This window comes from Crassostrea angulata, chromosome 1 (assembly GCF_025612915.1).
Source record: "Crassostrea angulata isolate pt1a10 chromosome 1, ASM2561291v2, whole genome shotgun sequence".
Classification (NCBI taxonomy): domain Eukaryota; kingdom Metazoa; phylum Mollusca; class Bivalvia; order Ostreida; family Ostreidae; genus Magallana; species Magallana angulata.
This window is the reverse complement of record NC_069111.1, coordinates 16,054,313-16,079,541: the sequence shown is the minus strand read 5'-3', so window position 1 is coordinate 16,079,541 and position 25,229 is coordinate 16,054,313. Positions and strand designations below refer to the sequence as shown.

At 33.6% G+C, this 25,229-nt stretch overlaps 1 protein-coding gene across 1 annotated transcript; it reads right to left on the bottom strand.

Moving 5' to 3' along the window:
* Positions 1-1,630: 1,630 nt before the first annotated feature.
* On the bottom strand, positions 1,631-24,826 carry LOC128174425 (WASH complex subunit 2-like). The gene is made up of 37 exons (XM_052840012.1): positions 24,744-24,826; positions 24,400-24,495; positions 22,797-22,889; positions 22,548-22,619; positions 22,091-22,330; positions 20,995-21,085; positions 20,266-20,372; positions 18,982-19,050; positions 17,730-17,843; positions 17,311-17,440; positions 16,998-17,072; positions 16,687-16,793; positions 16,014-16,095; positions 15,254-15,325; positions 14,692-14,862; positions 14,200-14,327; positions 13,846-13,935; positions 13,371-13,576; positions 13,043-13,136; positions 12,686-12,753; positions 12,502-12,580; positions 12,212-12,355; positions 11,722-11,817; positions 11,504-11,584; positions 11,307-11,369; positions 10,908-11,133; positions 10,722-10,786; positions 10,275-10,509; positions 9,836-9,972; positions 9,070-9,283; positions 8,615-8,643; positions 7,430-7,498; positions 6,856-6,981; positions 5,834-6,554; positions 5,260-5,366; positions 4,785-4,971; positions 1,631-3,806 (listed from the first exon to the last, which is right to left on the bottom strand). The coding sequence occupies exons 1-37, from the start codon at positions 24,801-24,803 to the stop codon at positions 3,688-3,690; spliced, it is 4,863 nt and encodes a 1,620-aa protein (XP_052695972.1). The 5' UTR covers positions 24,804-24,826; the 3' UTR covers positions 1,631-3,687.
* Between the last annotated feature and the right edge of the window lie 403 nt (positions 24,827-25,229).

The following is a 25,229-nucleotide window of genomic DNA, read 5'->3' as shown; positions in this document are numbered from 1 at the left end:
TGAAAACCAAAGAAAGTGTGTGTTCAAACTGCTTGTTGATTTTTTTTTTCTTTTTACTGCAGCTGACATCTTTGTGTAAACACCTTCATGTAGAATTGTTTTGACCCAAACCAAAAATTACCTGGTTTAGTTTGCACTGTGTTTGAATTTTGATGTACTGTCTTACATATAACTTGAACCAGATTGTACTTGTAGCCATAACTACAATTTCTAAACCCTCTTTGTGTGTCAAAGTGTGCAATTTTGCAGCACAGGTTGACGCCACAGTTTTAAAAGTAGCAATTGAGTATAGATTTTTTTTTTTATCCCAGATTGCTCGGAACTGCTGCTAAATAATGAGGAGTAAAAATACAATAACATGTATGGATTGTAAAACGGGTAAATTGTCTCTCGAGTATTTTCTAGTTAGATGGTTTTCTGTGTTAAATAGACGTGTATGTACATGTATTTCAATAATAATGTAGGTAGACAGCAAAAGTAGGTAAAATGCATAAAGGTATGCAGTGGAAGAATGTTTATGATATAGGCCAGACAATGTGGGAATGATGCTGTTATGAATTAAGGTACTTTTCCTGAAAGAAGGAACGATAACTTTTATCATCGAACATTGTCTTGGTTGTGTTGAAATGACATTCCTCCCTTCATGTTACACGAATGTTGTATTAATCCTTCATTTGGTATCAAACCTCCTCTAAAATAATAAGCGTTATGAAGGGAAAATTTAGACAAATATATAATCAAATTCAATATATTTTTGTTAATTCAAACGGAACTCTTTTCTACAGCGTTTTGCCTATACTAAACTGTATAATTGAGTGGCTTCATTTTAATGTGGATTTTTTATGTATATACCCTATCTAAAGCACATTTGTCAAGCAGATTCTTAAATTTAGTTTTAGCAAATTTCTTGTCTGTATGACAACAGTTTCTGTGCAATTATAGATTTAAAGGCTCTCAGATTTTTATAATGAGCTTTTCATGAAATGGAAAACCAAAAAACCATCCAAAATCTACCTCTCTTTGCAATTAATAATTACATGTTTTTTAGTATTGAAATTTAGAAGAAAAAAAGCAGAAATGTTGATAATTGCTTTTAAAGCATATAAAGGTATATATTTTTTACAGAAATCCAATTTCAAATGTTTGTGTAATATTGTACCTGTCCACAAAAATTATATGGTCTCTGCTTCTTCTTTTCTGATATTCAGAAAAACTAGTTTATATCAATCAATATGTCTCAAATGAAACAGAATTTCTCTGACCATTGATTTTTTTTTTCTATTTATAAACTAATGCCAGTAACTTTTTATTATGTAAATAAATGTACATTTGTAGTGGCACCAGGTCCATTTACTTTTGTTTTCCATTTGAGATTTAAATTGAAATTCAATACACATGTATATATAAACCCACAATTATTTCTTAAGCCCAAAAAGTTTATACACATATACATATTCTTGGATTTGCATTTTTTTAGCTTCTCTTTTTTGTGAATTTTATTTCTCTCTTCTTTTGGTGATAAAAGTAATTTAAACACCAACATTTATTATTACAAATTGTAATTAATTACTGTTGTAGATATAAAACATAATGGCATTTCAAGTATTTTTTGTTATTGTGTATTTAAATAAATCCACTTGATGTTAGGGCAAAATCAAGCAAAATGTTCACATTCTGTAGAATTTTTGTCAAATTATAATCCTTGTTTCATTTGGCTCCTATAAAGTAATTTCATTTCCTGATATCCAACAAAATATCCATTCAAGTTCACTGGCAATAATTTTTATTTTGATGTTAGCTGAGAATTTGTATATACTGTAGCAACAGCATTTCTAGATAGAAACTCAATTTATTTTACATGTGAAAATAATTTATAAGCAATAAATCTTTGTGTTTGCAGTAGATTTGTAGAAAAATTAGTCAATAGGACCAGAATTTTCAGATATGGACTCGGCAACCATTTGAATGCAGAATCTCCCAGCACTATTTTTTGTGCAATACTGCCAATTCATAAAATCTCTAAATGCTCAGGTGAACTTGCATCAATATTAACTTTTTTAAAAAGTACTTGCAACGCAGATACAAAATTACAGTATATTATATGCATGCCTTATTTACTGTTGCTTTGATTATTTTTTATTTTTGTTTATTGAAACATTTAATGATATCACATGAAGACCTACCAATGTGAATAAATACATTGTCAAATTCAAACCACATTAAACTGTTTCAATGCTACATGTCTGTGTTTTCTTTGTCATTAGTATGGATATGTTATTATTTAGTTTTATAATTATAGAAAAAGTTTATTTAAAAAATGATATGGTTCCGTCTCTTTATATGCGGCATATTATGAAAACTTCATCAAATCTAGCGGCTTCTGCGGCTACAAATGTTAAGATTGCCAATAAAACTGCACCTTCACCCAACCATATTAAGTACCACCCCCCCCCCCCCCCACCCCACCCCAGTACAGTCTATTTCTTCATAATAACCCAGTTGATCACGAACTTTCCTTTGGGTGTATAAAAATAGCCACAGTGCTATTTCACCTATCATTTTAAGCACTTGGCATACTCAGTACGCAAAGCACGTAATGGCATTGATATATGGGGATGACTCAATCTCTAATGAAAGAGAGCAGAGAAGTGGAACAACTTCACATGCAGTGTTGGTGTTAAAGGCATAACAATTACAACTATACTGCAGTAGCATATTATCCGATAAAGATTCACAATGAATGTCATTTGTGTTTAGATTAGACTTCTTTATTTGGTTCCACCTCTGTCTTCTTATACCTTTAGTTTGCCACATATTTTTGGTGTACATACACTGCAGTTGTTATAACATTTTCAAAAACGAAAATCTCAGTAATCATTCATTCCATACTCTGCTCTGTACTATATTATCTATAACTGTAATGTTTATTACATCTTGTTAACACACAAAATTTAATTTTCTATGCATTTCGATTAAAAACGTTGTGTCTATGTACATGCATTGTCTGATTCTTTGTTTTCTCTCCTTAAGTTTGAAAAACACATCACCTGTAGGCAGCGAGAATTGATGCAAAGCAGAAACATACATATCTACCAAAAATTTTGAGGGCTCATATTAAATCTATGCTCTGCAGCCATTTTATAGTGATCTTGCAGATTTCACATCTGCACTGCCTGAATCTGTATGCACAAAAAAATAGTTCTTGCACATCAAATTGATTTAAGCAAACATAAGTGTAACTTTTGTTTATGTATAATGATATATTTTTACATACAAATAAGTTAACAGTTTGATAAAATTTGCAAAATATACAAGAAATTGAATAGAAATGAAAGCATATGAATACAATTTGCTTTAATTCAATCCTTATCCATGGTTATTGACTACATTTTTATTTAAAGACCATACTGGATTTAAAGATATACTGTAACTTGTTGCTTTGTTTAGATTATGTGCAAGTGGACTAAAATTGAACAAAAGCAAATACTAGTATACCAAACAATTTTAATTAACAGTGAAATAATTAGGAGATGTAACAAAATTGTTTACTGTCTTATTACTGCCTGTTGTAGCACTTTTAACATTCTAAAATTCCTAGAACTTTTATAAGTAACTTTATAAATATGGATGCAAAATTATCTCTCAGTACTTTCAATACTTTGATTTATTATTTAGTCCTCAGAAACGTTAACTCAGGGGATCATCGAAAATATTTGTAACATCCGTCGTTGCTTTCTTGGGAGCCTCCGTCTTCTTCTCTTTCTTGGCTTTTGGTTTGCTTGCTGGTGTTGTTGCAAAAATGTCACCTTAAAGAAACAAGATAAAGTTATTCATTAAAATATTCATCAAATTAAATGTACATGTAGGTTAATATTAACACTATTTTTCAGAGGTTTTGATGTACAGTAAAACGTAGACCAGCATAAGCAGGAGTAAACAATTTTGGTGAAGTTAGGACCAGTAATAACTAGAATAGAATCATCAGAGGGCACCTGCTCCAAAAACTTTAATCAGCTCTAGAAACCTTAATCTACTCCAGCATCTGAAACCTATGGCTCAGATTCAGCATTCAAGCCTGTCAGGTGCATCAGTTTCATAAGACGCACCATCCATGCAAGTTTGGTGAAGTTAGGACCAGTAATAACTAGAATAGAATCATCAGAGGGCACCTGCTCCAAAAACTTTAATCAGCTCTAGAAACCTTAATCTACTCCAGCATCTGAAACCTATGGCTCAGATTCAGCATTCAAGCCTGTCAGGTGCATCAGTATCATAAGACGCACCATCCATGCAAGTTTGGTGAAGTTAGGACCAGTAGTAACTTAGTAATAGCTATCAAAGGGCACCTGCTCCAAAAACTATCACCTACTCCAAAAACTTTAACCTCCTCTAGCATCTGAAATTCAAGGCCCAGATTCAGCATCCAAGTCTTTCAAGTCCATAAGTAGGTCCAGATGCATCATCCTTGCAAGTTAGGTGAAGCTATAACTTAGATACAGGACATGCAACAAAAACTTTAACCTGGTCCTGACACCGACGCCGTAGGTATTGCATAAGCTCCCCCCGCCTTCGTCTCAGTACATACATTTAGAGGACATGACCAACTTTTCTTTGCAGGTTGGTGGGGGGTGGGGATTATAGATTATAATCCATTTCAAACATTTATCCTAATTTTTTTAATCAAAACTTAATCGGTAATTGGTCACAGCTTTTCCACTAAATCCACAAATTTTGATAAATGCACAGTTTAGAGGAGTAAAATTGTTTTGAACCCTTGCACTCACCATCATCATCTTTAAATAAGCTTTTCTTCTCTGTGGTTTTCTTCTTCTTCTTCTCCTTTGGCTTGGCTGCTGGGACATCCGCAAAAATGTCTGTGTCATCCTTAAAGAGGTCCTCGTCCTTCGTCTTGGATTTAGCTTTGCTGGACTTCTTGCCTTTTTGAGCTGGTTTACCAAACAAATCCTCCTCCTTGAAAATAGAAATTTAATGTGAATTATAAAATAGTTCACATTAATATAAATACATTTTTGACAATCCATAGTTAATATCACTACATACATTGGTACAAGTTGGAACATTTTTAAAGCCTAAACAGTTTAATAGTTCTTATAAAGAAGCATCTAGAATGGTAAAAATAAGTAATTTACATTGGAGCTTCCTCCACTTTTAAAAATAATTTATGAGATTCTATCACATATAGTGTGATTTATTTATCTGGATGTTTCATTAATTTGGACTGAAAGTCTAGAAACTGACCTCTTCCTGTTTTTTGTCATTGGTTTTTGTGGTAGAGGCTGGCTTTTTGTTCAAAGATGAATCAGCAAAGATATCCTCCTCCTCTGCAGTGGTTTTCGTTTGTTTGACTGCAACAAATGTGAAATTAATTGAAATATTGAAGGAAAACAATAAGAAACTATACCTGTTCAAGAAGGACTATTACCCCATCCCCCAGTGTCATACCAATGTGACCTTGACTTTTGTCAATGACATCATGTCAAGGTCGTAACCCTCTGGTCAAAGGCCACCTATGTGCTTCTAATATTTCTCCTAATATAATGTTATAGAGCTGATATTATAGTTGAACTGACAGATTGGTACAATGATTCCAAAGTACTAGTACTTGCCCAGCTTTACTTCCAGAGGTTGAGGATAAAAACCTTTATTTTCAGAGGGTATTTTTGAAGGGATGGAATATTCTTTTGAAACCATGTAATAATGTACATGTATTTAGATTATGGATGGCCATCACAATGCATTTTTAGAACTTTATGACTCATGATAACCAGTATCTGTTGTGTTGATACAATATCAGTACATTCGGATCACTTACCAGGTTTCTTGTTCACAGATGAATTTGCGAAAAGATCATCGTCATCATCTAAGGCAGGAACTTTATTTTCAGTTTTAGATGTTTCTGATTTCTCATCCAATATTTTTTCAAAATCACTCTGTTTCTTGATCTTGGGTTTTTCTGCAAATAAATCCTCGTCCTCATTTTCCACCGATGCTGCGGACTTTGATTTCTCTGATAAAACGTCCTCACCTCCATTCACTATTGCACTCACATTGTTGCTATCCGCCTTCTTTTTGCTGACAAACTTTGAGGTATTTTTTGTGGAACTGGAACCAAAAAGGTCATCCTCCTCATCAGTCTTTGAATTTAATACACTAGTAGGTTTGGAAGAATTGGAAGCTGCTCCCTTTGGAGCCGTAACAGGGCTGAACAAATCATCATCAGACATGACTTTTTCTTTCTTCTTACTGGATGAAAAGAAATCCTCATTCTCCTCTTCCTCCACGTAATTATCGGGAACAGGGGGCGGGGCTAAGAAATCATTCACAGTGTCAGTCTCACCCAGTAGGTCATCATTACCAAATAAATCAGAAGTAGGTTTAGGTACTCGACTCTCTTTGGGTGGAGACTCCACTTTAGGGGGTGGAGCTTCTGATAGAGTAGAAATGGAGTCTTCCTCTGTACTGACAGATGGCCCACCTCCCTGGCGACCTTTACGACTTGGAGGCCGCCTTTTGGTCTGAATTTTGGCACGGCTCTGTAACAAATGTAAATTTAAAATGTAAAAGAATTTTTTTCACATAAAAGGTAGCCAAAAAACCTGTTGTACTTTTAACACCTGTTTAAACTTAAAGTTTAATGTAATCAGAAAGTCTGTTTCTGTGAAGCTACTCAGCAAGTTTAAAATTGTTCTCAAAAGGTGAAAAGAAAGAAAATGATTTGGAAAATCAACTGCGATAAACTGACAAACAGAAGAACAGGCAAAGAAAAACTTGTGTTAGTTCCATATGGTATGGTAAAAATAACATATCCTCTTATTTCAAAAACCACAAGTTTACCTTATTGGCACTGTGGAGCGTGTTGGCCTGGGCGGGGACATCAAATCCGACTGGCACCACCTGTGGCTCTCTGACAGGTGGTGCTGCTCCAGGTAACATTGCCGCAGGGTTTATTGCAAGGTTTGCCTATAAAACAACTCTTATTATAAACGGTAACTTCTAACAAACCATCTCTTTACAAAAGTACTTGTTTATCCCAATTTTATAAATAAAAAGTATTTAGTCAATTGAATATATTGTGGTCATTTTAGCAATTACAGATTTTGCTCTTTTCAGAATCACTTTTACATGATTGCAAAAGCAAAAACATGCAGAACTTATGTCTGTTATTGTGTGCAATTAAACTTAAATCGTAAAATATGACTTGCGCAAATATTTAACCGATTTTTTTTTCTACCTTTGTGACACGTACAAACTAGATACATATGTACAAGTATTTTGTACATCACATATGAAAAAAAAAAATTATAATTGTAGTTTTCTTCATATCACTATATTTATGCAGTAACTTATCTGCGAATGCAATAAAATTTGACTGACAAGAACATTTTTATTAGCCTAGATGTACATGTACCTGTAACTTGCCGATTTTACCAGGCAATTTGTTTCCAACAGAAACTGGTGTGGATGAGTCAGATTTTTTCTACAGAACACAAATGCAAGCATGCATAAATTATAACAAATTAAAGCACTAAGTGTAAAAACTAACCATGCCACTAAAAGCCTACTCCGAACCAATAATTTTTTGTGATGTGCGAACAAAATGAAATTTCTAAAACACATTGGTTAAATAAAATCCAAACAAAACAAACTTGTTACATAAAACACTGTGGAATCATTAGATTTTGTGGTGGTTCATTTTTCGGGGAATTCGTGGGTACCTCTCATCCACGAATTAACATCCTCCACGAATCAATAAATTAGAATTATTAAGTCATATTTCCATTTGTACATATAAGAGTGTACACGAAATTATATCCCCACAAACCTGTAAAATTTAAGCAATCCACGAAAATTGGCCCACACGAATTTAAATGATTCCACAGTACAGGTATGCATGGGTTAAAAAAAAATGAATTTTTTGAACAAAGTGCAAACTTATCAAGAATCAACTTAAGGACACGAGACCTTCCTAAAATTTAGATAATTTTCCCTCAAAGATTATTCGTTATTTAATATCTGCATTTAAACATGTTAATGCTCCAAAATTCAGGGTACATTACCAGGCTATTTTTGAAGTTAAGAATATTTTGATTTTCCATATCATAGCATGCAAAATGCAACTGAGTGCTTATAAATAAAGTCATAGTAAACGTTTTCCATTGAAACTACTGTAGAAGCACATATTTTTTGGTTGGGCCAAAATTTCGTTGTTTCTGAACCAAATAAAATTCCATTGGCATTTAATTTCGTCAAATCGTAATCCCTATGTATTCATTGATACTTTGGATAAAAATATGTCATGGATTTAATTTCGTTGATTTAAATCCTCAATGAATATTTCTGCTTATACAGTATTTATTTAAAAAGAAAAATATCATATACCGGTAACATGGAACATAATTGTGGAATTACGTACGGTAATTGAAATCTTCACATAGCAGAGATAACAAAATGTTTAAATATAAATAATGGAATATGGGTAGTGTTTGATCTAAGTTACTCATACATTACTTCTGTATAACACGTATAGCAAAACTAGAACACAAAAATCACAGCAAAAATAAGTTTGAAAAACATTAAAACTGAGTATGCTTACCTCCCCATCTCCTCCTGACAACGGAGAATCTATCAATGGAAAATGGTGTTAGTATTTAGCATTCAAATATCGCAAGTTACATGCATATTCTTGCATAAACATGTATTTCTTCAATTTTAATAATGCTAGAAATGTGGAATATTGCAGAGCAATTTTGTTTAACTGTCATTTAGTTACCACATGAACATCATACTTAACTGAAAATTTAAAAGTTTTTTATTTTTCCACTTAATTTATGAAGTGCATTGGATGTAATTTTTAGCAAGCAATATTATTAATAAAGAAATTCTTAAAATCCACTCACAAGTAAATGATATTTCAGTTACATCTTGATTTAAGAAATTAAAATCTATCATTATTTAAACCGGTTAAAAATAAAAATCAATATCCTTTGCTAAAATTTAAAGTAATTTTTGTGTCAGATATACAAGGTTTCTGCTGCTATGGTCACTTACCTGGCATTGGCTCTGATTTCTTGCCCAACCCAAATGGATCCACCCCACCAAACATGGAGACTCCGCCCACTGGTTTACGTGGAGAGGAGCCTGAGGGAGATGACTGGGGCTCTTTTTTCGAAGGTTTGGAAGTCGAGGAAAACAAATCCTCATCCTCGTCTGACTTTGGAGACCCAAATAAATTTGGTTTTTGAGATGTTTCTGATTTGGAATGCTTCAAAAAAGAGAGTACCACACTATTTTATTACTTAAACATAATGTTACTGAGCAAGGGCAAGTTCAATTCCGCCCTTTAAGATAAATGGGTAAATAAAATTGTTTTATCTTCTATAGTTTTAATGTAATATCTTTCTTGTATATATACTGTTTAAATACCCCAGAAAGATTGACTTAGGTAATCGTTGCATGTAAATGTCAATCTACATGAATATTCAACAACATGCCCTTCAATCAAGCACTGCATAAAAACAATTTTCTTACTATTCAATTAATAAAACATCTGTACTGTACCATTACCATATCATTATGTAAAGTGTGTAAAATTGATTATGATGTCAAATGTGAGATTTACAAGTCACTACACATTTCAATGAATTGAATTAAAAGATTGATATAGTTGTGAAAGGAAAACGTGGGTTTCATTAAATACAGGTAATTTCTTTCTATTCTATAGTTTACAAGTACAGTGTACTTTATCAATGTATCCATGGATGGTTTGTGAGAGAATATTGAGAGAACTGACTGAGGAATTGAGTAAGCTTTTTACCCTTGATTTGGAAGGAAGGATGGGTTTAGAAGTGATGGAAGGTTTGGAGGGTTTGGATGGACGAATTGTGCTGAGGTTTGTGATAGGAGCTACCGAAAACATGTCATCTTCTTCATCATCTCCAAATAATGGATCAGCTACAATAAAAAATCAGTCTTTATGAATAAATAGTACATACATGTAACTTTGTCATTAAAACCATTATATGAAGGATAGAAGATAATTTCTTTTAGATAAACTGTAGACAATTCTCTAGTAAATTTTTCTTTTATCATATTATTCAAAAAGAAAATGTTATAAATCATTAATAAAGACATTTTTTAAAATCCCTTGGCTCAATTTTTTTTTCTTTTTCTTTTAACAAATATTTTCATTCATTTGTTCTAGAGTATTTGTTAACAGCTCTAGTGACCCTGTAGCAGTATAACATATCATATACCTGCTTTAGCCTTTACACTGGGTTTGGGCGAGTCCAAAGGTGGAGGTTCTGGCCTCTCCTCATCATCAGAGTCCTTGGCCTTTGTAGAAGGTGGGGTCACCTCTTTGTCCTTGACCTCATTTTCCTTCTTCCCTTTGTTTCTCAGGGCAGCCATTGGGTCCATTCCTCCAAACATGGACACGCCTCCTATTGGCTTTTTGGGTTTGATTTCTTCTTTTTCTTCAACAACCTCCTGCTTCAAATGTTTAATTCTAATTATCAGTTTTAAACAAATGAACTTGTTGTCAATGGTTATAATCAGATATAAACAAGCATGTGAAAGAACCTAATTGATCTACATGTATTTCAAATCTTTATTCTGTTTCCCATATTTCTTATTACCACTTTATCTTACCTACCAGGTACAATGTAATTACGGTATAAATATGGGATGAAAGAGAAGTATACCTTTGGAGGAGAGCTAAACATGTCATCCTCTTCATCATCATCATCATCATCAAACAAAGGATCTGCTGAAAGTGACAGAATTTGATCATGAATATTAAAATCTGAAAGCAATCACAAAGAACTATAATAGAGCTTATGATACTACATGTAGTAACAAAGGGAGAAATCAAAGATAAACAATCTTACCAGGCTTCGTTTTCTTCTCAGTTTTGGGTGCTTCCATCGGAGGAGGTTCAGGTTTGTCTGTGATATCCTCCTCATCAGAGTCCTTGACCTTTGTAGGAGGTGGGGTCACATCTATGTCCTTGACCTCATTTTCCTTCTTTCCTTTGTTTCTCAAGGCAGCCATTGGGTCCATTCCTCCAAACATAGACACCCCTCCTTTTGGCTTTTTGGGTTTAGGCTCTTCAACCTTAACAAAAGGATTGAAATTACTGTTTTAATGATAATGGTCATTATTATCATCACCATAATAATTGATGAACTATGCAATCAGTCAATAATATAAGAAGCTTGTAGCTAAAGATGGGTAACTGTAGAAGTATATGATTTAACTTTATCGTAATCTTAAAAGTCTGCTCTGACCTTCTCTGGGGCATCTGTGGATTCTTCAGTTGTCACTCCTCCGACTGGCAAAGATTCTGTTGGCTAAAATTTTTAGTTTTATATACAAATGTAATTGATACATGACTGCCAATACACATGCATACATTCATGTAGTAAAGGTACACCAAAACAAATATAATCTCTTCTTGCTAGATAAAAAGTTGTTAACTGAGTACCTTAGAGGAACTGAATAGATCATCCTCCTCTCCGTCAAACAGGGCACTTGGGCTTTTGGTTTTGGAAACAGGGGCATCATTCTTCAAGAAAAAAATTCAAAATATAACATGCTGAAACTGTATGTCTTCTTCCATATCTACTTTAATCAAGGAATGATTGTTGAAAACTGGTGAACACAGGGTATAGAAGTAAGGTGTAATGTTATGCCACTGTGTACCTGTTTTGGAGCAGCCTTTGGTTTATTAAAAATGTCCACTCCAGGGGAATCCTCCTCCCCAAACATGTCCTCTCCATCATCAAACAATCCCTTGGCCTGTCAACCAAAATTAACAGGATCTATCTTTTAGTGATCTGAATACTCCAATTTCAATGTTACTTGGTTGTTGTTTTTTTTTCTTATCATTACGTATACATTGTCTGCAATCCTTCATTACCATTGCATTGTAATCTATTTTTATCAGCATATTCATTGTTATGAAACCAGTATGACTGCATTTACAGTATGGGTAACAATAAGCCAATATTGGCTACAATGGTCCATTGTTTAGAAGATCATCTTTCCCCTTAATCTAAACCCCCAGTAAACACAAATCTATTTCACAATGTCCATTAAAACCCTCCTTATTAAAGATACACTATAATTCTAGTAATGAGAAGAAATGTTTGAACTTTGGCCCCATCATCATCAGTATATTTTAAATATTTACCTTGCTTGTGGCGGTAGGCTTTGCGGGTGATTTCTTTGTGGCAGGAGCCCCAAAGATGTCGCCCTCCTCTTCTTCCTCTTCATCATCATCAAACAGAGATAAGGCCGCTTTGGCAGGTTTACTGGTTTTTGTTGGTTCTGGCTTCTGAGCAATATAAACATAATTCAAACATAATATGTTTTCCTATTTGAAGATTTTCTTTAGATGTATTTGTATAAAGGTTTCAATTAAACACAAGATGTCAAAAGACTTTGGATGTGAACCAAAACCAACTTTTAACTTTAAGGTACCTTTTCTGCTGGCTTGTCCTTCTTCGGCAAAACATCATCACCGAACAGTGATACTCTTCCTGTTGGCTTCTTCTTTCCACTAATGACAATGAATTTCATTCATTAAAACACACTTTACAAATTTAAATTGAACATGCAGACATTTATAAAGCCTGTTTTCTTTATTAAAAAACTCCTTTATCACCTTTCTTTTGGTTTTGCAAACAAACCATCCTCTTCATCATCAAACAAGGCTGCAGATTGCTGAGGTTTCTTTATAAAGAAATGTGAAATTCACTTTATATACCGTGAAAAACTGCTCAGTAATGAAAATATTTCACTAGAGTCCTCAGTTTCATTAGAAAAATTAGCAATATATAAATAAATTCAAAATTAAACAGATGACGTTTAAGACACATATTTTCATGATAATAGAATTTAGCACACATTTACCAGACATGTAAATTTATACAGTTGTGAATTGAAAACTAGAAATGTTTCCATGTTTTATCAACTAAGATTGATTCTGAATGCATTGCTTTGGTCTATCTACCTGACTCACCTTTGCTGCGGGTTTGCTAGCAGATTTAGATGAAAACAAGTCCTCCTCTTCTTCATCCTCAAACAGGGACTTTGCGGGTTTGGCTTTTGATTTACTGAAAAAATAGAACTATTATCGGTATGTATGCTGAACAGGTGAATTTACCAAAAAAAGACATACTGCAAGATTCTCATTGACCTAAGTTTGACCATGACATTAAATGATGACCTTGATCCTATACTGACATAAATGTATGAGGTCTTTCACTTCCAGAGCTCTAAATACAGACCAAAATAAATATGACCCTGACCTCTGATTTTGAGTGAGGATGAACAGAAATATCACTTACCTATCAGCCCTAGGTTTGGCTGGAGCAGCAAACAATGCGTCGTCGGCGTCGTCATCAAACAGGCTGTTACTGGACGGGCTGGGACTGGCCTTGTTGGTGACCTTGCTGACCCCTGAAGACTTGGACAGGGAGTTAATTGAGGTCACTGATTGGGTAGACTTGACACTGCTTGCTCTAGGTTTCTCCTCATCTGACCAATTATCCTCCTTTCAAGAAAGAAGTAAATGAAATTTTAAAATACAAAAGACATTACGATACTCACTTGTAGACAACTTGGTACACAATATTCCTACTGTATCAAATTTCTGGGATGAAATTCTTATCAGTTGTTTAAGTAAATTGTGGATTCATTTTCCAAAATCTAAATCTGTTAGTTTTTAATTGCACTTGAATGTGTTTTGTCTTGGATTTTCAGACATGAAATGCAGAGATCATCTTCACCCTGACATCTTTATAAACTACCAGTGTTATTTACCTCATCTGACTCTTGCTTTCTGTGTTTCTTAATTGCAGCCGCTAGAGGGTTGGCTCCCCCTCCAAACATGGGCACTGCTCCTGTTGGAAGCTGGAGAGAGAACACACAGTTTCAAATAGAAATAAATATGTACAGCTGCACACAGGTCTACAATCAATCATAATTTTCAGATTTCTAAATGTATATGTGCACAAGTTCATGGTGACCCACATTTTTAATCTAACTTTTTTCTGGTCATTGAAGATGGAAAGATGCATGAAGTAACAAGTACATGTATATGATGAATGCAAAAAATTATATTGAAATAAATACTCTCACTTTCTGCAAGCTTTTCACAATTATTTTATATTTTACCTTTTTCTTGTTCTCTTTCTTGGCTGGTGGAGTTGTCTCCTCTTTTTGTGGCACCTCCTTCTTGCTCTCTGCAAACAAATCCTCCTCTTCCTCTTCATCAAACAAACCTCCACCTGCACCACTGGTTTCTATGGTGATTAAAAAGGGTACGAAATAAGTAAAAGACAAAGAATTTAATGTTGATGTAGCTGTAAATTTACCTTGATACATTACTCTGATCTGAATACACTACCCAGTCACAGAATCTTTATCTAACATTTTACAGTGTACAGGCAATTTCTTCAGGAAACATTTAATCAAGTGATTATTTTCACTGTGTTGAATTCATTCCTATATACATTTATTTATATACAAGTGTTTAATTTGAAAATAAAATGAAATAATGAGCATAAAACTGAATTTAAATAGATATTAAACAAAAATGATTATAAGTGCTGGTAAAACATTGGAAAAGGAACAAATAACCATATTCAAATTTCCATATTTTCTTACCCTTTTTCTTGGGTTTTTCAGTGGTTGTTTTAGGAGCTGCAGAGGAAAACAAATCATCTTCCTCCTCTTCATTATCAAATAGACCTCCTCCTCCTCCTGACGATGATGGAGCCGAGGATGAAGGCTTTTTCTTCTCTGCCTTCTTTTCACTGAACATGTCATTATCAGCATCTTCAGATCAAAAATACAACACTTACTCTCATGTTTTGATATTTCAAAGAATTACATAAAATGAAAGCTGAAGCCTGAATGTCTTAACAAATGTTGATCTTCACTTTCTTAACAACATTTTGCTTGTATTTATACAGAGTACGCTGGGGTTTTTTTCTGACAAAATGTGATTACACTATCAAACAGATAATTCCAACAGTTGAAAATTGTTCATGATTACTGAGCATGACTAATGACCTTAAATGGTGGTTGACTGGATTATTTGTGACACTAACAGAAATTCAGATTTTTACTTAAAAAATACTATATTAGATATGTAAACAAAACCTTAACATTATATACTTTTGTATCATACTATTTATCTTTACAAGGAAAATAAAAGTGTTCTCACCAGATCCAAATATTGACACTCCACCTTTGGGTTTCTTGCTACTGCTTGTTCTCTTTCTTTCCACAGGTTTCTCTGCACAAAAGTAAATATATGGGATTATCAGCATATATAACTACATAAGATAGATAAAATATCTGCTATTTACAAAAAAAAAAAATTGTCAGCAAAAAGAGTCACAAATGATTATAAAAGCCTAGTACTGAATTCACAGATTTACAGGCTAATCTGTCATGTTAAAGATAAACTGAAAACTGAACTTTATTTATTTTACAACGATTGATAAACAAGTTCTACAACTTATATTAATATCTCTCGTTGGCACGGATGTTAGCGCGAGGGGGTCATTGGTGTGGGAAGAAGCCGGAGTACCCGGAGAGAACCCACGTGTCCAAGCGGGCGACCGCCATACCCTATCACATACTACCTCTGTTGATCACGGGGATCGAACTCGGGTCGCAGCGGTGAAAAGCGAGTGCATTGACCACTACGCTACCTGGACACCTCATGTTAAAGATAGTGTGAACCAACTTTTATTCCCGAAAACTTTCGCAATTAACCAGAGATAAACCGGTTGGGTCGACTTATTTTTGCGATTAAGATGTAGATTATCTAAAAAAAATAGGTTAAAAAGATAATTCAAGATTATTTAGCTGTGATAAAACTCACAACCAGGAGGCTTTTGCGAATTTCACGTAAATTTTTCACACGCAAATAATAGCTGATTTACAGTTACTGTAATACTTCAGCTGTTAAGGCCTACCTTCCCCGTCTTCCTCCTCCTCTGATTCTACTTTTTTCTTGGAAGACTTTTTCTCGGGAACACTTTCTGAAAATAAGTCTCCCTGTAAAAAAAGGAATTTAAAAAAATGTAAAAACACCTAATAGCTAAATAAATCACTCATCAATACCAATTCATTTTTTTCAATTAAGATGATCCATAGCTTGATGTAAAACAGACATTCTATATATATACAAGTACATGCAAAATGTTATTTTTTCATAAGGGACTAAGGAAGGATGATACTGATTTTAGATACAAGAGCAATATTGATCAAGGGTCAAGCTTATTTTTCAGATGACCTCTAGTCATTTGTTTTAGCTATTAATTAATATGTGAATTTAAACTTGGTGCCAGCGTTTATCGTCATATACATATAATTCTACATGTAGGCATTTCTAATGGGGGAGCAAGAGATGGGAATTAGACACATTATAACAATACAGTAAAACACACTTATAACTAAGTGTCAGGGATGGGCGATTTTGCTTCGTCATAAGGGTAATTCATTATACCCATAAAGTTAACAACACAAAATAAGGTCACGATGAATGAAAATCACTTTGTCATTTCATTATAAGCATGTTCGCTATACTGGTAACTGTGTTTTACAGTATTGACTTTGAGTTCCCTATCTATTGTAATTAACCCTGACCTCATCCTCCTCACTGTCATCAAACAGTCCTTTACTCCCAGAGAACAGCCCTCCTTTGTTACCGAAGGGTGAGTCTTCCTCCTCATCTGCAGGAAATGGCTCCTCCTCTGAAATAAATGTGTTTATTTATGTTACACATGTATGCATAAAAATAATTGCCACAAATCTATGAAGAAAAAATGTGAATTTTCAATAGAAGTTTTAGAGGAAAGTTGATTTGTCATGACTTCTATGCAAATAAATAGATAAGAGAGTTTGGGTATGAAATGCCATGAATAATACAAAGACTTCAACACAGAATCCCATTTTACCAATAATTTTCTCTTTTTTCTTGGACTTTGTTTTGGAGCTACTTGTTGATTCTTTCTTCTCTCGTTTCTTCTTATCTGTAAATTAAAAAAAAATCAGCCTGGGAAATATGCAGATGATTCAATCATTTTGAATCTTGATGATACCCATTTATCAATTTGATCCCTTTTGGCTAAAATTCAGAATTTTCATACTATAAACAAAACAATGACTATTGTAGTTATGAAAAACCTAAACATAGACAAATAGGCTTTGATTTAGAAAGGCAACTAATTGATACACTCTATACAGAGATTTTGGTACATGTGTACCGACCTTTAGACTTTGTTTCCTTGGTTTCTTTGACTGGTTCCTCTTCATCATTTTCCTCTGCTGGTGCTGCACCGGGACCTTTTAATTTCTTTGCCAATTCGGAGGCAAAGTCCAAGGGAGCAGAGCTGGGTTTCTGAAACCAAAGAAATTATCAACTATTATTCACAACTTCTAACGTTGGAGTTTAATTTTGAGGTATCATCTTAAGTGTAAAAGTATTTAATTTTCACAGCAAAGATGTTGTGGCTTCATGCATCCTCTGGGACAAGGAGAAGGAGAAGAGAGGTAAGTAAGTACATGTACTTATGATGTAAATATTTATAATATCTAAAGCTCACAATTTTACTTTTCAAGAATTTCTCATTTCTTTTCAAATCACACCTCCCCCTGCCTTATAAATACCGGTACACAAGCTAGCTAACCTTTGCAGAAGGTTCTTCTTCCTCTTCTTCCTCCTCTTCACTCTCACTGAGTTCCGACTTACTCTTCTCCTCATCTTCCTCCCCAAACAAATCACTACCCTCTGAATCAGAGTACTGCAAATGCATAATAACATTTCTGATCAAGAAGCAACTTTAGATTCATAAAAATGCTCTTTTTACACATTATACATATCATACATATACCGTATGATAAACTGATGCTTTGAAATCATGATTATTGTCGTTTATATTCAATTGTATAAATATGACAGGGTTAACAATCTTTAATAACCATATTAAACAAAAACATGTTAAATTTTGTGTTTTCTTCTATAATTATACAAAACTTTAAAAAAGTGCACAAATTCTTCCTTAAGTCTATGCTATAAAGAATAACTATTTTGGGTGAAAACCCCACTTGATAATCAACACAACGAGATAACAAATTATATAACTCTTGGCAGATATGTGCAAGTGTTTGAACACACTTGAATCTGCTGTATATAAATATATACTGTGGCCAATATGGCTGATAAGTTCTTCCTCTTAAGAAGGAACCACTTGAAACAATTGCAATCTTTAGTCCCCTGATACTGAGTAAAAGACACACCTTCAGTTTTGACTGCTATCAGAAATATAGTTTTAAGTACCATTTAAGTACCAGTTGACTAGCTACATATTGTAAACTGTATCCATAATGTTATATAAATTTAAACCATTTCATAAAACAAAGAGCATCTGTAGAGAACTCTGAACTTGATGCACTTGATACTCCGAAAATGGTTGTACATCATGTATTAATCTTCATGGTTGTACATGTTATGATGTATTAATCTTCAAGTATGGATAAATCTGTACATCTATTTCAATCCTTGTACATCTGTGTTGCTTTTTATGGACTGTAGTAATTAGAGAGCATTTTTGCAGGATGATAAAACTAAAACACCAGTTCTTGGTCACATGCTGCATCTTGTCTGGTAACATCTTGTTTCAAAAACACAATAAGTTTATTCATCTATATTATGGCTTGACTAAGACTATGAAATCATTTTTGCATTGGAATAAAGGTGATTTAAACAGAGTAATGTTTTAAAAAACATTAAAAATTGACTGGGAGGTTGTTTTGGGGGGGTTTTTCGGGTTGTTTTTTTTTTGGGGGGGGGGGTGTTTACATGTCTTGGTGTAGGGTTGGAAGTGGGGAGTGGAAAGTTTTGCTTTCAGTGCTACATGGGTAGTAAACTTTTGGAGTTACCTCAACAGGTCGAGTTTTGACCGTTTTGACAGGTTTATCAGAATCAGACTCCTCCTCACTGTCTGAATACTAAAATTCAACAAGTAGTTATACATGTACTAGTTTATTTAGATCACAAGCAGGTCATAAGATGCACAGACACCTATAGTGTCAAATTATAAAGCTGAAAACTCAGATATTGAAAAGCTATTACCAGTAGATTCAAACAAAGTACTGTGGTTTTTTTAACACCTATAATCTTTTATCTACTGGTATACAGATTATGACTCACGACAGTTATGCTGGGCTAGACAATCATGTGTCTCCAACATAATACATGTACAGTATCCCATTTATTATTACATGGATACAAGTTTTGTTATGACTTTGTTACAGATTATTATTGACACCCCCCCCCCCCCATTGTTAAAATTTGGTTTATTCAGTGATTACATGTTTATTACTCTGTCGATCTCCTTCCTGTTATTGTAAAATTACTGCCACATTATTAGTTCTAGCCACAGTGATTCAATAATGTATTGTCACTGATAAAGGTTCCTTTTTTCTTCCTTTTATCTAATGCTTAAACCTGATCACTAAATTGAACTGAGATCATTTTTGGAGATTCTCCAAATTCAGAAGAAATCCTCTGACATCTCTTGAAATGACATGACACCACTTTTGTTTTTAAAAAAGAATATATTTTATTAACCTGTATACCTTACATGATATTCTTAATTAAGATTTAATTCTTTTGTTTTTTATTATCATTTCATACAAACCATTTTAGCTACCTGTCCTACAGGTAGTATCTTATCAATATCAAAACTTCCATTGTCTTCGATTTTGTGAACTCGATTTTCACATTTCTTTACTTTTATAAGCAACTAGAATGCTTTAAAAATTTGCTATTTACTAAGTAACATCTTTTTCAAAATTGTTTCCTTCTCCAAAAAGAGACAAACTGAATACCAGTAAACATCCTCACTAAATATCATGTCTCGTAGTCTACTCATAGAATAAAGTACCGATTTCACATTTCTTTAATTTTTAAAGTAACAAGAATGCTTTTGCTACGTACTGAGTAACTTCTTTTCAAAATTGGTTCAGTTTGCAAAACCAGACAAACTGAATAAACATCCTCACTGAATATCATATGTCTCATAGTCTACATTACTCATAGAATAAAGTACCGGTGGTTGATCTTCATAGTCTTTCTGACCTCCCACTCACTGCCACAAACTCCAACTTTGGTTCACTTGTTTATACATGTATAACAATTGTTTATATCACTTGCTTACTCACCTCATCAGAGGACTCCATTGTCTGTCCTTTTTTTCTATCTTCTTCCTCCTCTTCTTCTTTCTCTGACTCACTCTCACTCAGACTACCATGGTCACTCTCATCTTCTTCTACAAACAAAGGCATCAACTGCTTTAATAGCTATTTCTCAACCATGAAACCCACAAAATTCAAATTATTTTACAGCATTGTACAAGATGTGAGATTCTTTTAATTTAGTCTTATACCATAACTACCTTGAAATGATATATCCTTTATGTTCTGTAATTAAGTTACATGTAACTCTTCTTTTATTACTTATTATTTATGCCTATCAAATTTAAGCTTGTTGCCCTAATATAGAGGCCCCCATGACTATGGTACTCATTGATATATGAGAATCTTTCCCAGTAAAATATGCAGGGTTTATCTTGCAGTACCATGACAAAACTGTAGAGTGTGAGATAAATGCTATCCATGTTATTAATGTTTTTGAAAATATATGATACATATGTGAAATAAAAACATACTACAACCTAACTGCTGATAAACTGAATTATTTTCAAATTAATATCAATTTTCTTCTATGGCAAACAGGGCTAACAGATTTAATAAGAAAAAATTATGAAGCTTCGAGTGACTTTGAACTAATACAATAGGGAAGAAGACAAAAATAAGTCTAAGAACATGTTCCTAATTTGAGTGTATGTTGTGAATACAATACTGTATATCTAAACCAAAATACTACAGTACCCGACTCTTCCTCGGCCAGACCGACACAATCGTCCTCCATGAATTTCGGGGTTCCAATCAGCAGGGGGAGAAGCCGATTAATGTAAGGATCCTGTGTAAAACAGAGATAGAAGAAAATGAAGTTGATTACATTTCTCTTATCTCATAAGTACATGTAAATAGACACCACACACTTCCTCGTAATGTAATAGTCAAATCTCATAAACCACTAAGGTCAAGGATTACAGAACCTAGACTTTTTTTTTCTATTTTAACATTAACAAGTTCTTCAGAGTCATTCCCTTTCCCTGATCATAGAAGTCCAACTGATATTAAGTTGACCTTACTGAGTGGCCATGACTCTTGACTTGAATGATAAACTAGTTTTATAGCTGTAATGTTCCTAATTTAAGGCTTGAGTTTTTGACTTACCCAAGAATATTAAAATAAAGACTTAGATTTTTTTCCATTGTAAGAGAGAGCATATGTTTTTGGTTTTGTTTTTTTTAACTTATAATCCCTTATAAAGGATTTACAGTCTGACCTACATTAAACACAAACAACATTGGCTGAAATAAAATTCATAATCACTGAAATGTTCAAATATTAAACATCACAAAATGTACAAACCTCAAGAAGATTTGGGCTAATCAACTAAAGTTCAATACCGGTAATTAATAATTTAATAATTGTTTTAATATACAATTCATAATTTGTAGTTTTTTTTCCAATTTTGGGCCTGGAAGGCATACAAGTTAGTTATTAAAGAGAAATGTGTAAAAAAGTTTAATAAAACAATCAGATTTCAAATTATCTACAGCCACTTGTCCTTACTGATAAATTTACACATAACATCCCTCACCACCCCCCTCCACCTCAAATAAAAAAAAAAAATAACATTAAAACTGTTATCAAATCAAAACCTGATACACAGTTTTTCACTTGGAAGCAACCAACAGGTTTCCATACTAAGAAAAGCATGCAGAGCCAAATTTTAGACCTAAGCACTGCAATGAAAGAAGAGAGGAAACATGAAATCACCTCCTCAACTTTCACTCCTACCACATTACTCCTAGTTTCTTGACTTTTGAACAAATGAAGAGGTAACAATACTGACCTTGGCTTCCAGGAGTGGGTCTGTCCTATACCCTGTCTCCTCCTCCTCAGAGTCCGAGTCCGCTACGTGACTGTCCAGCTGCTCGAACGCCTGGTCAATCACGTTGATTCCCAGCCCCAGGGCTTCCTTCACTTTGGGAATAAGCTCCGCCTCCCGCTGTTCCCGCGTTTTCTCCTTCTCCTCGTTTCCTTCCGCTGCCTTTGCCGAGTCTTCCTGGCTGACATCTTCATCATAAACTCTCTGTAAAACGCCCAACACAATGAATAAATAATATACTGCACTAGAAATTGGAATTGTTCTCAAAAAGTATTATGATCTACTTTTATTCAATTAAAAGATGTTTATGCTCCTTTTCTAAGATATGCCTTCTCCCCAGTATTTTTGAGCAGTTTAAATTTGGTATGTTTAATTAATCCTTTCAAGTTGATATTTGTTCTAATTACTACGAGATACTTACATTTTCTACAAACTGAGTATTGGCCAGCATGATGAAATCATTGAAGACATTGTTTACTCTTACACCAGTCATCTGAAAAATAGAATAATTGAAAAAGAATAATATACCGATATGTCCAAGAATGTAATGTACGATAAAAGTTTCTGTACTTAAATAAATATAGAAGTGCATGACAATACTTCAATACATGTGTTGAATTTTAACCTTATATAACACCTCTTTTTTATCACGATAACAACATTTTATTACCTTAGAATCATGCATTAAACCATCCACTTCTTTCTCAATTTCATGAACACGGGAGATCATCTTTTGGGAAAAATCTTTCAGGTATAATAGCAACTGAAATAAAAGAAAATAACGTAATAAACATTCTTAGAATAATTTCATAAATGTAATTGTATATTCATGCATAACCATCACTTTCATAATGAATGTACCTATGATATACATGGTAATTAAACGGATTAATACAATACTGTTAATCAACTGATTATCGATTGATCATCTCATCATAGTAAGACATTTCAAATTTATTTATTCAATAACAAACAACATCTGTAGTGCTCAAGTCATACATATCAAGAGACCATTGTCCTTAATTTAATTATCCTTCAATTTCAATTTCAATTTATCTATAAAAACTGAATTTGACTTAAAAATACAGTAAAACAAGCTTAACGAGGCCGGGTCTAATTAGTTCTGCCCTAGATTTTTTAATGAAATTTTTTACCTGAATTTCTATTTATATAATTATTATTTTAAGATTAAAAAATAAAACATTTACCACACCATTTGTTTAGGGGGTCATCTCAAAGTTTGTTAATCTTTAACATAGGACCCTATGGGATTTCGCTTGAAATGTATCAATTTTGCACATTTTTTAAACTTCTGCCCTAGGGATTTCTTTTTCTGTTCTACATATTAAAGTTATTGCTAAAAGGCATCAAATGGTCAAATAAAAAAAACCTTTTACCTCCTGGTTTGTTCCAGGGGTCTTATCAAAGTTGATTTTTGTATGCCCAATTTCCCAGATTTGTCAGATAATGGCTATTTTTTATTTGAGAAAGGCGGAAAAGGTGATCTTTATAGTATTATTAAAGCATTCAGACATATTTAAGTAATAAAAAAATATATAACATCACATATTAAGGGTCATTAATATAAAATACATGGTTACTGTCTTGAAATATATGAATTAAGCTATATTTAGGCGGGTTAAGAAAACGTGACAGAGGGTTAGGTCTGCTGAACCCTCTTCAGGTTTTCGACCCGAGCCCAAATATAGCTTATAGTTCGAGACAGTTATGTTTATTCCACAATATAACATTAATTTTACCCATTAAACGAGCCATTTTCAACAAATTTCGCTGAATATCTGCAGTTGAAACTCTCACGCCATGGCGTCAACCAAGCAAAAAGATGACGTCACAATACAAATCAAACGCTGCGCGAAAGCGTGCGTACTCGTTCTGTACTCGGCCTCGTTAAATATAAATAATGATGTACCAGGGACCTGCAATTTTGCTTCGATATTGTTACAAACGTAATTCATTATACCCATTACCTTCAGAATATATTCAAAAATGAAAATCAACTGGAGGAAATGATGATCACTTCACTATAAGCCATAATTCATTATAAGTGTGTTCGCTACAAGCTTGTTTTACTCTAATGAATGCCAAAAAAAATTAAAACCATGCACAGTAGGTACACCAAAAAATGTGTTACAAACCGGACACAAATCTGGGTGAAGTTTAATTGAAGGGTTTAAATTGATATTGATTCCTTTTTTCAAGCCACCCAATGATCATTCTAAATATTTTCAAGGAAAAATATATTGAAGTCTTACCCCAGCATCTCCTGATAATGACCAGTTGTTGGCCTCCTTTCTCATCTCCTCCACGCTCCATGGTCTCTCCCACGGTCTGCTACCTTCTGTTGACGTCTGAAAACATAAATTGAAAACAACAGAGTGATTTCTTGTTTGACCATTGAAGCCAACACTAAACCTCTGTGTTTTACTCGGTTGAAACATTTCGACATTAATTTAGAGGAAATTCGAAACTAGCATCTTTCATAAATAAATGTGCGACACTGTCAGTTAGAGAGAAAAAAATGACAGCTTTAAATGGAGAGCATATGTGGATTACCGGACACATAATTATGAATTATGTGATCTAAAAATATAATTACCGAGGTAGCAGTTGATGTTGTCTGAGACGTTTCTGGTGGGGGAGGTTCTACGTCCGCCATTGTTTACACTGTGAATATGTCACATGATCCACAGATGACTTCCGCTCTCTGTTTACCTTGATTTTGCAATAGATCCATTCTGTGATTCCTTTTTAAATAAATATATGATGTTTGTATAATCATATTACAGAAGTCACTGTCATTTTTTAAAATTTCATCACGAACTTAAATTTATCTAACCTTGACATTTAACCTAAATGACCTTGCACAAAGGTCACGACCCATTTTTGGTAATCAGCTGTCATAATACATTTCCCCCACATATTATGCACGTTTAATTTAATAACTTGGATGATGAAATGATTATTTTTTCAGTATTTTGTACTGGTAGATGTTTGACTTTATAGGATAATAGTTGATAATTACGTATCACAGAGATGGGAGAAATAATGACAGACAAGTCTAAGATTCGAACCCTGGGCTGCA